This window comes from Melanaphis sacchari, unplaced genomic scaffold (genome assembly GCF_002803265.2).
Source record: "Melanaphis sacchari strain LSU unplaced genomic scaffold, SCAv2.0 Contig74_pilon_pilon, whole genome shotgun sequence".
Taxonomy (NCBI): Eukaryota; Metazoa; Arthropoda; class Insecta; order Hemiptera; family Aphididae; genus Melanaphis; species Melanaphis sacchari.
Window position 1 is genome coordinate 34,720 of NW_020271531.1, and position 15,631 is coordinate 50,350.

General features: G+C 22.3%; 1 protein-coding gene across 1 annotated transcript in view; it reads left to right on the forward strand.

Moving 5' to 3' along the window:
• Window positions 1-4,981: 4,981 nt before the first annotated feature.
• The window catches only part of LOC112601046 (dipeptidase 1-like), a gene marked incomplete at its 5' end in the record, with an annotated part of 48,622 nt that continues 37,972 nt past the window's right edge, over window positions 4,982-15,631 (forward strand). The window contains 2 exons of the mRNA XM_025348451.1: window positions 4,982-5,129; window positions 9,016-9,199. Of these exons, the coding sequence (XP_025204236.1) occupies window positions 4,982-5,129; window positions 9,016-9,199 (332 nt within the window). The remainder of the gene's footprint in view (window positions 5,130-9,015; window positions 9,200-15,631) is intronic.

Consider the following 15,631-nt stretch of genomic DNA (forward strand, 5'->3'; position numbering starts at 1 on the left):
AGATAACAACTATATAACTTAAATAAAACTGTAATTTGAAGATTATTCTCTGTTTAATAGACTTGAGCACAATTTCCATTTGGAAATAACGGTTTTGACACATTGATACTTAACCTATCCAGTCATTTTATAAATTAACCATTAAAAATTACATTCCAGTTTGTTGTAAAAGAAGAATATAATTATTTTATGATAATATAAAATTAGTTTCAGCTATGATAATATTTAAAATTATTAAAAATCTGTTTTTTATTGATTTCAATTATTGCATTAAACAGCCGGTTTATAAAAAATTTGTAAAATTACTAAATAAGAAATATTTTTATAGTATATTATTAAAATAGTTATTTGTATTGATTAATACAAATTTGATAAAGAAATCGAGAAATCCGTTTATAAATTATTTACAAAAAGCTTTTTATGAATTCTGTTTAAACAATAATTCTTCCTTACAGACTTTACATTCTTAATATAATTGACTAAAAGTTATTTAACTTATTTAAGGTTTAGATAATATTAAAAGGATTTAAGGCATCGCCGTTTTTATAGCAGACAATTGTACAAACTTATAATTTTATTATTTTGTATATTATTTTAAAAGTAATATTTTTTTCCTCATAATTAATATTTATGTTAAAATATACCTCCAGTAATATTAATGTTTAATAATTATTATTTTGTTTTATTAAAATGTTTTCATTATATTAATACATAATTTTAAATACAAATAAAAGTGTTTAATATCATAAAAATTTGAAAATTTGAAAAAATCTTTGTGAAAAATTAAAATAAAATTAATTATTTTGAAATTATACAGATATATTGTTTGGGAGTAATTCTAAAAAAATACTTTACAGTAATTGAAAAATGTTAACTATTTATAACAGTGAATAAGAAAATAATATATTTTTTTGAGTGAAAATCCTATTACTTTAAGTAATATTATGTAACTTTTTTTTTAATTATCTAATTATTATTCTAGTAATAAATCCTTTCATAAGAAAAATACTTGCACCTATGTGTATTAAATCATAGACGTCAAGGCTGAGTAATTATTTTATAGAAGTGTTTTGCAGTGGTAGAAGTATTTGAGGTTTAATGCAAAAACATTGAATAATTGTTTATAGTTAAATATAAATTATCCTGAATTTTATTTTTATTTATTTTTTTTTTTTTTATATAATGCTCATTTTTTAATTAGCTAATATTAAGTATTATGAATTTTAAACTTATTTTACTGTAGATAAATAAACTTTAGTTGTAAATAATTAATTAAAAGTTTTTTCGAAAGAAAAAGGAATCTGTTACCCCCTTCTTGCAGGAATTTTAAAAATATGCCACTGATTAATTCTTTAGTTCAAAAATATTTTCAAAACTGATAATATAAATATGAGAATTATTGCTTTAGTCTAGATAATACCTATGTGCGTATCTATATTCAATAATTCTTAATCTATGAATATTATAAATTTATTATTATGATATCAAAATTTGAATTATCATACTATTTTATTATGTAGAAATTATCTTAGTATCCTAGTCTTTGGCTTGCTGACAATTTCAACTTAAATAGAAATGGAATTCTCTTCTCATGTTTTCTAATTGAATATATATATATATTGCTTCATATAAAGTGTATACAATAAATAGCTGGAAATAACATATTAATTTTATTTCTATGTAATAAATTATAAATTAACGTTATTTGCAAAACATTTTACTAAATGTTTTTAATATTAAAAAAAGTCTAAAAAATAAAATTATGAAGCACAATCAACAGTTTTATTTATTATAGTTTTTATAAAACATACAAAAGTACAATAGTAACGATGACTCGTTTATCTAGTATGGATAATAGGACATATAAAATACAAATATAAATTTGAATAACTGCTAAGTGAATTTAGAAATTTTAAAATTTCTAATTTTTTAAAATTTTAGAAAAATATTATTTTTATCTACGTATTCTAAAAATCATATACTTAAAATTATGATTGTAATTTCATTGAAATTTTAGATTTTCTTGATGTTTAGTGGAGATTTATTTTTATTATTAAATCATTTTAAATTATTGAAATAACTGTTATCTTATTTTTATTAGAAAAAAAACGTGGCTAGTTATTAATTATTTCATAGTATTAAAAGTTTTTTTAATGTTTTATATATTGTTATTATTATCATTAGTATTTATTGTAAACTGAAATTAGTTATTAATTACAATTTTAATAGTTCTATAATATGCATTTTTATGTGTATATCTAATATTTTTCAAACAGTTAAGACACTCATAATAATTATTACTTACAAAGAATTTATTGATTAATTTTTAATTTATTTAATTTTTAACAAATAATGGAAATCAGATTGATTATAACTATAAAAATCAGTTTATAAAAATTAGGATATATTTTTATACACATAGGTGTAGATTTTATTGCTATTTTATTTGATAACGGTTTTATAAATCCTAATATCCTAATTTATTGGCAATTTAACATGATTGGCTTAATCAAAAATAAATAATCCAATTTGTGTTAAGTGTATACTAAGCTTAAAAAATGTTTACTTTAGTTTTACAAATATGAGTTAAATAAACAAACATAAAATAATATTTTATAATCAAATAAATCTTTATCAACATGAAAATAATAATTCTTACATGGAATGACTGAAATATCTAACATGATCATGATCTTTCTTTTCCAATAATGTAGCTATTCAATATCTGATTCTTGCAGTTCTTAAATATACTTAAAGACCATATTTTTAAGTTCTTATGATGTATGTATTACCTACTTAAGAACTTTCCTATGAAGATAAAAATAAAATTATGTATTTGCAAAAAATGTGAAGGAATGTTATTCTTGATATAAATATATCAATACATAATTGAAAAGTTATTCATTGAGATTTTTAATTAAGTATATAAACATTTTCATAAATGTGTGAAAAAATTTAAATTATATTTTATAATATAATATAATATCATGTTTTTTTGATTTTTTTTTTTTTTTTTTTTAAATTATTCTATATTGTTTTGTTTTTACAAAACTATGAAACAATTTTTAACCATATGCGAGTAAGATATACTAATCCAAAATACTATTTTGTAATTTTGCCTAAGGGTTAGGTGCAATCATGTTTAAGGCCCATGGTATCAGGGTAACAATAAAATACATCTTGACCAAAGGATAAAGTTCTATTATGATTGATTCTACCTTGAAATATCTAAAAACCTGGACTCATCCATCGAACCAAACTCAAATCAAAATAAATTACCTAATCATTGAATTTTATACAATTTAAAAATGTAATATTTAAATTAAATAAAAATAGTTTAACTGTTTTATTTATTAAATATCCTATTGTTGTAACATAGCATTAAAACAATATGTAAAAAAAATTAACTAATTTTACATTACCGTAAAAAAATACTAACGTCATAAAATGTGCAAAGGGAAAGGTTAGGTTAGGTTAGGTATGATTAGCATAATTTCTACTTTCTAGTGTAAACCTGATGAAAATTTCAAAGTGAAGAAGATGATCATAGTGAGTGTCAGTTAGTGTGAAGTACAATACATATTTAAGACAATATGCAATATATATTGTGATGTAGTGGGTTGGTAGGTACTGATTTTCGTCGGTTTCCAAGCGATCCTGAAACGTCGCAAAAAGTTGCCGTCTGAAGTTCGTAACAGAAAAGCCGCACATCGTTATTACTGTAGACCACGAACGACGCTCTATGTTTCGCTGAAATACGGTGGTGGTATTGTTTGGAATTTAAATTTCACGATAGTTCGGGAACAAGACGTGACTCACATCTGGCCACTGCAGAGTTTCAAAATATTATCTTAAGTCAAAAAATTTAAAAATAAAAAAAAGTGACGAACAAAGTCGTTGTTCTAAAACTTATAATAATACGCAATTTATCTCGCAGTGTACAATGATTTCAATAAAAAATAAACAAAAATGTGTTTCATGAACCAATCGTTTTTTTTTTTTTACGCAATTATGCGAAAATATCTAAATCACCAAGTGTACAATAAGAAGATATAATAGGATGCATTTTTAAGTTAATGTTTAATTATTGTTTAAAAAAAATTTAAAGTTGCTCAAATATCAAATCATTATGTATGTCCAAGGTAATAACTAAAATAATATGAATTACCTAATTTATTTTTAATTGAGTGAAATTAATACTTTTCCCCACATTTACTTTAAAATTTTTAAATTGATTATAATGTTTGTTAGGTAACTATTAACTTATAATTTATAACTTAGCTAACTCAATTTAATAATTATTTTCTAAAAATTACAAGTCTTTACAAAATTGTAAATGTGACATTGAATGGTATATTGTCTATGATAACTATTGATTGGTAGGTATTTAATATAAATTTTATATATAATGTAGGTACATGTGATGTAATTAGTTTCACGTAGATTTATACACAAACACGGTCATTTATCATGTTCCTTAAAATATACGTTCTGTCATACTATTCAAACAGCTGTTCTATTCAAAATATACCTTTTACTAATGCCTTTGATGCTAACAAATTTCAAGATTCACAAAGATTTTGTCATGTACATATATATATTTATATACCTCATAGCTATATTATATTCTGTGTACGTTTTCAAAAGATTGACCGACCACATGTTATTAAATATTTATTTTCTACCTTCAATGTATTCGTAGGTTGTGTACTGTTGGCAAGAATAATCCGAATAAATATAATACCTACGCTTATACATTCAATATTTGATTTCAAGTACACAAAGTAATGCTTTTTAGACGTCTATTATTATTAGTGTATGATTATGTATGCATTATAAATAAAATAAACATGTGTGTATATATATATCATAGCCTAAAAGACTTATAATAGTAATATAAGTTTATTTATACTACGTGTTTTAAATATTTTATAATCAGACCGTTACATTTTTATTCATTATTATTAACGTTGTTTTATAGACTGGATATCCTGACGCACATCAAACGTCCAGGCCATCAACTTCCGGAAACGTCAGAAGAGAAGGATTATGTAACGGACAGGTTCACAGTAGCAGAGAGTATGAATCTTCCGAAAGTTCAGTTGCGTCAGATAGAGACCGACAAAGAAGTAAGATAATTTTGATGTTAAAATATTTTAAGTTTCTAATCTGATAGTAAGTCTACATTTTAAATAATTAAACACGTGTATTTTATGTTATTCAATGCAAATAATACAGGTAGGTATTATAAGTTTCTTACCATTCTCAATTCAAAGTTATTCTTGAGTGTATGCCACGAAATTAAGAATTTCGAAGTTCATAAGCACAAAAGACAAAACTCATTTATTATAATATGCAGATAAATGTATTTTCTACTAAACGAAAAAGTTTTTATGCCACGTACGTGTCTTACGCTATAATAGTTATGTATTGAAAATTCAATATTACTCTTAAAATTACAATATATAATGATCAAATAATATTTTTTGGAGATAAGACTTGGAATAAATATTAATATTTAAGTTATTAAAAATGGTTAGGTGATTACAAATTATTTGATATTTATATAACTATGCTTACCTAGTAAATTGTATTGGTAGGTAGATAATCCTAATTTATATCGAGTTATCAAAACATTTTGTACATATTAAAACTTACCAAAGTTTAATTTTTTTTTAACATTAAAATAATTTGTTCTTTGTGCACCATCAATATTATTATCAGATACCAAGTATTGTATATGTATCTAATTTTGAATAATTTATAAGTTTAATTTTTTTTTTTTTTTACTTGTTATTTTTTTATTGTTAATTACAATTTAAATTGGATTTGATTTTTGTATTCGTGACCTAGAGTATTTATTTCGATTAAAACTTGGTTATTCATCTGATATAATATATATTTTAGCAAACATACTCCTAGTTATATACTTGTTAGCTTCAATATAAATACGAAGGAAATATTTAAATCCAAAAACCTATATAATTGAGATCAATAGTCAGCATTAATCAAAATATTTGAATGATTATAAAATTAATTTATAAATCAAAAATAATTTTTTGTTAAATAATGTTTATTTAGGTACTTGTTTGTTTTTTGTGAGTATGACCTTTTATCCTGAAGTCTGATTAATTTAATATTCAAAGTGTAGCTCGAAAATATTAGTTTGTGAAAAAAGTTAAATTGTTTTTATAGTCTTATAATACATAACTTTTTTTTGGAAGGAGTGTATCAAAAATTTAATATCGACTTAATATACTGGTAAACCGATCAAAATTTAATATTTATTTATTTTGAGTTTTATTTAATATTGTATAATTTATGTACAATGTACAGTCTATAAAGATGTCACATAAAACTATTTAAACATTTTAAGCACTGATTTAACCTAGAATTGAGTACAAATGAAATTAAAAATCTGTAGAAGTCTTTGAAATTATGTTACCAATATTAACTATCCATTTTTTTTAAATTGTATTTATTTCAAATCGTTAAATATTTTGATGAAGTTTTATTTATTAATTATATATTTCTATTAAAGCTTGATGAACATTTTTTCTTTGTTTGTAAGTTACCTATACGATTTAATAAAAAAATATAATTCTAAAAGTAATAAAAAAGAGCTAAGTAACACGTTTTAATTTCAAAGGGTTATACTCATAATATGTTACAAGGTGTAAAAGCTTTAAAACCAAGATATTATTTGTTGATTTTATAGCAAATTTTGTTCTAAATCATCCTGTATGAAATACAGAGATAATGTAAAATAAAATAGGAAGAAAAATAATAAAAACAAAATTAATCAACTAAATCCTAAACAAAAACTTAAAATCATTTTGTTTTTATTTTCTAATAAATTGATTAATAATTGAAAGTAAAGCTTAAAAATGATTATTTTAGTATAATATATTGTATCTATATAGAGTAATAACATTTATGCTATATTTATATATAAACGATTATAAAACAACATATTTCTAAGTTTTTGAGTTAAGATTATAATAATAATGTAACTAATAAAAAAATTATCATTATTGAGTTACAAATGATTAATGTTTATAATCATAATAAGTAAATTTTTATTTTATAAACATGACGCGAGCCGCAAGTTTGTCACCCTTAATTTATATTGTGTTAAAAAAACTACTGTTTAAAATATTGTACGCATTCATTGCCTAGAATTTACAGATAACATACAATCGATTTGACTATTTAAGTTATAAAATATTTTACAACAGCTATTTTTTTTTTTTACTTGTAATCTGTAGTATCTACTTAGTAATACATTTTTAAAACTATAGATCGTAGATTTTATACTATTATTCTTATTCAACATTCCCTTTATTTCCCCGGCGAATTGATTATTTCAATATTCTACAATACCAACTAGAGTTGTCACTGTCAGTCGTACTAGAATGTCATTGAATAATTTAAGAATAGAACTGTACAATATTCTTAAATTAAATAACAATACCTAAACAACGTTTAAACTTTAAACTTTCTTATAATAGTAAATAGGTAACAGCGTTTATACTGTAGCTACATATTAAGAGATTTATTTATAGTTCATTAAGAATCTAAAATTAATACTCATTTTTAGACTCATGTTTTGCTTCAAACTATCATCATACAGTATTTATTTTTTAATGACCACAAAAAACGTGTTACAATTATTATATATTTGTTGCTCATTTTTGGTTTGTATATTCTGTATTAGGGATTTTTCTTTAGCTTGGACTTATTGGTATTAAATAATATTTTTAATTTTATGTTGTAATTATGTGAGTATACATATATTGCAAGAAATACCTATGTATAATTTTTCATATCCTTTCGTTGCATTTTCTTGATAAACCGATACTATTTCTTCAATAAAATACTAAGGAAGTTATATATATTATGCTTTATGTGTTTTAGATCCATTTGATCTAAAGTTATTTATATAATTGTACGTAGAAGTACGGTCAATAATTGAGTGTGTGCTTATAATATGGAACCAAAATCAAAAGGTCCTTGGTCTACGACCTGGAAACTATTTGTGGATATTTTTATACATTGTACACCAGCGTTTACGTCTTGTAAAAGAAAATATAATGTGAGATAATTGTTTAAACTACCATATATTTTTAACAAATTGAAATTTGAATCGTTTTAATCGTGATAATATTTAATATTCAAAGTTGAATACTACTTAGTCTTGCTTAAAAAACTGGTATTGTACTATATATTTTAAGTATATAATGGCTCTGCCACTTTGGTAAAGAACAATTAATAATGTTTTTTTGTTAAATTACTGTTAATATGCTATAACTTAAAATAGTGTGTCTATTAGATCAGATTTAACCAAAGTTCACACCAAAAATAGACAAAGAACTATTCAAGCTTATATTATACCATTTGTCGTACTAATTATTACAAAGAATTAAACCTTGTCTTTCTTTAATTTAAAGCAGCACTCTAATATAAGATTGCATAGTTCAATGTTAATTTTAACAATTAATAAGTAAAATAATTCAAGCTTTGTTAAGATGGTATTTGAAAAATAATAAATTAATATTGAAATACGCATATCTATATTTTTAAATTGTTAACAAATTTAGCTGACTGAGTGTAATTACCAATTATTATATAGGCATTACATAGGTATTTATTTTAACATCTTTAAGTTAATGTTATGATAAACTCTTTTAATTTTTAAAGTTTTAAAAATCTATGTATAATTTTTTACAATATTAACTAACTTTAAAGTAAAAATAGTAAAAGAAATTCATTAAATTGACTAGCTTATAAAAATTTACCATTAAATTTTTGTTCAGCCAATCGAAAAGTCATAGATACTTTTTATTATTTAATTATTATCTGCATTTTATATCAAATTCTTAACTAAAATGATTTAGATGTTGATCGCGTTATGGTAAAAGATTTATTATGGCAAAACAACAAACTGTATTATTATAACTTTTATTTAGTTATATATATAATGTGTGCATGTATGTGTATTATTTTTATTTACAGCTGTATATGAAATACAAGTTCGACCGTGTGCTGGCATTGTATTGGTAATAATTGGTTTTGTCGTGTTACTCATATGGATTGCTTTGCCGAGCTCGTCCGAGGCGCCTGGTAGTTTTTCATCTCACCGAGAAGAAACTTTTGAAGTGGTCCGGCGAATTCTTGAAGAAGTTCCATTAATAGATGGGTAAGTTTTGAATACCTACTACATATCTATTAAAATAAACTATAGTTCTATTCAATAAAACTGCTATCGTTACAATTCTTTAAAAACAAAAGCGTAGTATTTCAAAAAAAATATTTTTTATACAATAATTATTTTTAATTTCAACTAAAAAAAAAAAATAAAATATTTGGAATTTTTAAGGTATAGCTTTTAAATTCAATTTATTTCAATCACGAATCACTATATATTTATTGAATGTATAAATAATTGGAATAAATATGAATTAAAAACTGTCTTTTATTTTTTTATACGTATATAATAATATGTTAGTTATGTATTTCATATAATGAAATAATAATTATGTAATAGGTCAAGTGCGTTTTTAAAAATCTTTAATTTACTACAACAGTAAACAATTTAAGATGCATTAATATTATTGTATAGTTATTTTTTTAGGTGGTTAAATTGTACTAAATTTAATAGATTAAAGTATTTTTATTTTTTTTATAAGTTTTATATAATATGTATTTATCTAAAATTTGTAATTTCTTTAAAAAAAAAAATATCAATTTTATAATATAAATAATAGAACAGATCCGTTTTATAATTAGTATTTTACGTGGTTTATAAGAGGAAACATTTTGAAGTTTTCCTTTACTTATAAAAACTTAAGATATAATGAAAATAAATCATGAAAAATATAAGTTTTATCAGTCTTTAAAAGTTAATTACTCTCAAAGTTATTTTTGATACTTCACATTTATAAATTATTTAAATACCTTATAACATTATCTATAATCATACATTAAAATGCACTTATTATTTAATATTTTTACTCTTAGTAAATATTTTTTATTATTTCCGATGTAATATAATTTTTTTAACCACGAGTTAAATCATACCATTTGTAAATAAGGTACCTAAGTCAAAATAAATATATCTGAGTACTTGATTTTGTTTCTTGAAAAAAGTTTTGTCATTTTTTTGGCACCGAAAGTTTTTTCTTTTAAACTTCCGTATTTAATTAACCAAAAAAAAAAAAAAGTTTGAACGTTAAATTATCTGTAGAGGTAATATGATGGAAGACTGCACTTTGTTCAAACTTCTACTTCAAAACATTCAATGTTTCGTATAACACTTGGGTGATCTTTTTTGAATATATACTAAGTATTTATTATTTATCAACACAAAATAAGTATTATCATTGAGTATAAATATTTAATATAATATTATATAGAAATATCCATACTCAATGGTATTATTTAAAATAAAATACAATATATTTGAGAACAGTTAGCTTTATTTACATATTATAAATACCAAAGTACTTAACTAAAGTCTACTTTTACGTGTTTTTAACAAAATATGAAACTCAAACAGCACGTTTCGCTTCCAAGCGAAGTATATAAGCGTTTATATAAATAGTTATTATCTTAGACGAGAAATATATTATTTTATATTAAATTTAAAATATTAAAACATTATTAAATTAAGATTTCTTTTACTTTTAAATTTTTTTTTTCGAGACTTTGTTTTAGATTTATTTGGAGCAATAAATGTATTCATTTTACATTGATGTATGTTTTGTTTTTTATCAGCATCACTTTCGAGAGCAATAAAAATACTTTGATTTTAAAATTTAGGGATATTTTTTGATAACGAATTAGATATATTTGGGATATTAAAGAAATAAATTCCCAGTAATTTTTCAATAATCGAAAAAAAAATTTAAGGAAAAATCTAAATTTATACGCAAATCCAATTTTTTATAAAATTGATTTATTTATTTTATTTTTTTTTAAATCCAATAACTTTTATTTTTAAATGTGTTTAGATTATCATTTTCTATTATTATTTTCTATGTATAGCATAATTTTCAAAATATTTTAAAATAATAGCACCTCTATATACAGCAAAATGGTATTCACTGTTTCATCTTTTTTAAGACAATTTTTTTGTAAATACACTAACTTATTTTCTACTACAGTATTTTTATTTAAGTTTTGTTTTAAATGTCCAAAAAATATTTTTTCTGAATATCATGGCTTTCTTTTAAACACTGTTAAACTATTTTCAGGATGATAAATTTCACTTTTAAAACAAATTTATTATAATTTTTGATCTTAAAATACTCATTTTTTAAAAATAAATCGGGATAAATTCAATGAACCCCATTAGGCAAATCACGTGACAGAGAGTCATAAATTATTTGAACGTAATGTTATCTACCACATGTACTTGATACCTAAACACTGAAAATATATAATTTTTTAAAAACCATTCTGAATTTTCCAAGTATTGAAAAATCTTATATACTAGGTATTAAAGGTATCATAAAAATAAATATTAAATAATGTTTTCGTTATCAGGAAAAAAATATGTTGTGAGTAATATATTTACTTATAATTTGATCATTACATTATATTAAATTCGTTTAATTTTTATCTACAGTATCTACAGACCTCCAAATATTAAAATGTATTAATTTATAAGATAGATATATAAGTAAAAATATCTATATTCAAATTATTCAATATCAACTAAAAATACATAATATTTATTTATTTTTAGTAAATATATAGTAGAGTTAAATCAATTTTATCAGAAATATTACTAGACATCAAAACAAAACTAAGTGTCTAGCTATTTCTATCTGAAGTTATTTAAAAAGATATGATTTAGATAGATTTATATTATAAATTATTAATAACAATGAGTTAACTTCAGTTAAATTTAATTACAAATAAGTGGTTTTTGTTGAATTTCACCTAATTATTCATAAGATTTAATTATATATTTTATTTTTAATAAAAGCAATTTTTACCACTATCATTGGCTAAAAATGTATCAATCTTGATCCGAAAACATATATGGATGACCATTGGTCTTCTTAGATCTTCCATCTTGTTTATTACAAAGGGCTTCGTTGACAGGGGATAACCCATAAATCATGCGAAACTTTTTCGAATTTCGACGCCTTGAGACAATAGCGGAAACCATCGTATTAATATTTAAACCTTCTTTCTTTGGCCTATTATCAGATATCTTAAACGACTTTAACCCTACAAATTCTCTTCCACTCCGTAAAAATGATAAATATTTTCTACTGGAGGCACGCCTTCCATGTAACAGTACACCTTTTATACACAGAATATAGTATACGTTTATGTTAAACTATTTTTGAGTTATGTCATTTTTATAGAATATGATTAAAAAAAATAGATGTTAGATTTAAATAACATTTTTGCTTAAGTTTTAAGATTACAATGTTAATTCTATCAAGTGCATCAAATATTATACATATACAAAAAATAAACTTTGCATCTTTATTTTTATTAAAAATCGAAAACTGTTGTACAAATTGCTTATTAGGTATTTAATATTAACGAGTTTGCTTGTAATTTTTTAAGTAATATAATCGAAAAGTCTATAATGACTTTTTTAAGATTAAACTTACTGAAACGAATTGTAATTTAAATTTTTTTTTAAATATCAGTCATAGAAAAATATAAAAATTCGAATAAATTAATCGAATTTAAACCTATCTGATTCTAATTTTATTTATGCAAATTAAATGCGCTTAACACCTGAATGCAAAGGTAAAATTTATAAATATTAAGTTCATAAATTAACAGTAAATAAGCAAATTCATGTTTGTTTTTTAATTATTGAATGGAAATAATTATATTGTTAAAAACATTTACTACTTAACTTACAAAACAAACAAAACTGATACACTTATACTCTTGAGCAACTATAGTAGAACATTTTAATATCGAGTCACTAGAAAAGAGAAACAAATTTGGCTCTACAAATTATTCAATTCTCAAATGTATTAACTAAAAACGACTAAGTCAAAAACTTTTAAATGTTTCTTGTCTTAAGACTCATATAACCCAAACATTTTATACAAATACCTTCCGCGAAAATTACTGTCTTTTTTTCTCCAATTAATTAATTATTAAACTACAGAAAATTCTTTTTAAAAATATTGATTTTTTTTCAATAATATCCCAACCAGATTAAAATTCGTATTAAAATCTCTAAATAAATTAAACTATTACTAACTTTTAAATATTTAAACATTTTTACTTATCATATTATATTCTGTAGGTTAAATAGCTTTAACTCTTATATATGTTCTTAAATTGTATCAACTGTACTAAATTCAGTATAGTAATTTATTATCATTAAATAAATAAATAAATAATTGTATTATTACTATGTTATTCTTATAAGTAATCTGATATTATAAATTATAATTTATAACAGTATCCTATCTACGTAACATATAACCGAGATCCACTTAAAATCATTTACCGAATACAATGATTTATCATTTCTTTCAAATGTCCAATATATAATACAATAGTCTATCCTATGTTGAGGTGACCAATTTTGAACCACATTGTCCAACACCTGGTTTTGTGTCCTGTCCAGCTTTTTTATTTACAACTTTTAGATTGATTTTTCATTTGACAGTATTGTATTTTTTTATTTTCATTTTGCTGACACATTGTTCTTGTTGAAGAGCCTCAATGACTTTCGTATATAGAAGATGATTACAACTAAGAAAACAGTTTTCTTTTATTGATGACAAAGACGTTCTTATCTTAGTTTTTAAAGTTTTCAGTGATTGATTATGCACGGCATCATCCCATTTTGTCAGTAAATCTTTCGTGAATTATATAAACTATATATAGGTACACAACTTTTAAATTTAAAAGTGTTATTATTCTTTTTGCTTGAAATACCTACGTTGTTTTATTTAACGTGTTTTTCATTCACTTCGATCTGTATTGCTTTAAATATTCATTACAACGAACAAAATAAATGTTAAATATTTTTATTACTATTATAATTTTATAAAAACTTTATTATTTTGTAATGATTGTAAATTTAATGGATTTTGAGCAATTGCATGTATTAAAAATAAACATTTTATAGAAATAATACATCGTGTTCTTCTAATATTTATAAATTTCTATTGCAATACTGACAGATTATGATACACGTAAACATTATACACAGTAATTTGTTGCATTTTATGTTTAACTTTCTTTTATAATTTTTGTGTTATTTATGAAAAATAAAATAATTATTTTAAAAAGTTATTTAACTATGACTAAGAAGTCAATACTAGTAGTGTTTCGTGTCTTATTGTAACAAATTAATTAAATATTATATAACTATAATTATGTTTAATATTTAATTACATATGCTAAGTATTTAGATTGATTTTACAACAATCCTATTCCTGCCCTTATACGGATCATTAGTATTAACTTATACCTAAGTCAATTGTTCCGTGTCTTATTGAAACAAATTAATTAAATATTATATAACTATAATTATGTTTAATATTTAATTACATTTTCTAAGTATTTAGATTGATTTTACAACAATCCCATTCCTGCTCTTATACGGATCATTAGTATTAACTTATACCTAAGTCAATTGCAACTAGTAATATTGTAATAATAATTTTTATATATTATATAATATCTATATGCAATTTATTTTCGGAAAAAAATAGTTCAACGTACTGTTAATATTAAAAATATATATCATTGATAGTAATGTAATATAATATAATGTAAAATACGTATAACTAGATGTTTAAGCTGACAGATCGCTTCCACTCAAAATCGTTTTTGTCATACAATTATATATCATTGAATTCAAATTGAACACCCCGATTTCAGTGACCTATTTTTAATGACAAGGCACAATATGCACATATGAACAAGGGGAAAAAAACAAAACATTGTTGTGTGATAGAAAAAAATTTCAGTGTTCTAACCATAATGAACCTATAATATCATATTAAAACAAACTATAATCCTAGTACTTATAGTTATAGAAATATATATTAGATAGATGTATAAAATAAGTTCTAAACATTTAAAGCGTTAGTAATTAATTTTTATAGCTATTTTATATAGACACTTTGTAAATCAATTTAAAATCCTCTTAACATAAGGCAAAAGGTAACCAGTAATTACCTTAAATTATAAACACAACCCGTATGAAACCTACCCGTGGGTTACCACATGGAGAGAGGTCACTTTGAGCAGCCCACGTAATACTATGGCAAAGTGCTGAGGTACGAAAACCACTCTCCTCTATTTAACAAGTCTATTCTATAAGTGATTATATTTAGTCAATGTAATTCTATGAGTTCACCATAAAATCAATTTCTCAGATATTTTCCACCAAACTTTCCAAAAATATAATCATTTATTATACATATACGACATAAGCTACATTTCAATAAAGGATCCATACAAACTTTATTGAAAGTATATATGTTTTACATAATACGAATAATGTTTTATAAAATATTAAAATTAAAAATAAATCACTTCCAAACAAATATTGGAAATTATTTTAATGTTTTTAAGATAATGTTAATAAAAATAAATTATTATCTTATAGTTATTGTTATTTTAA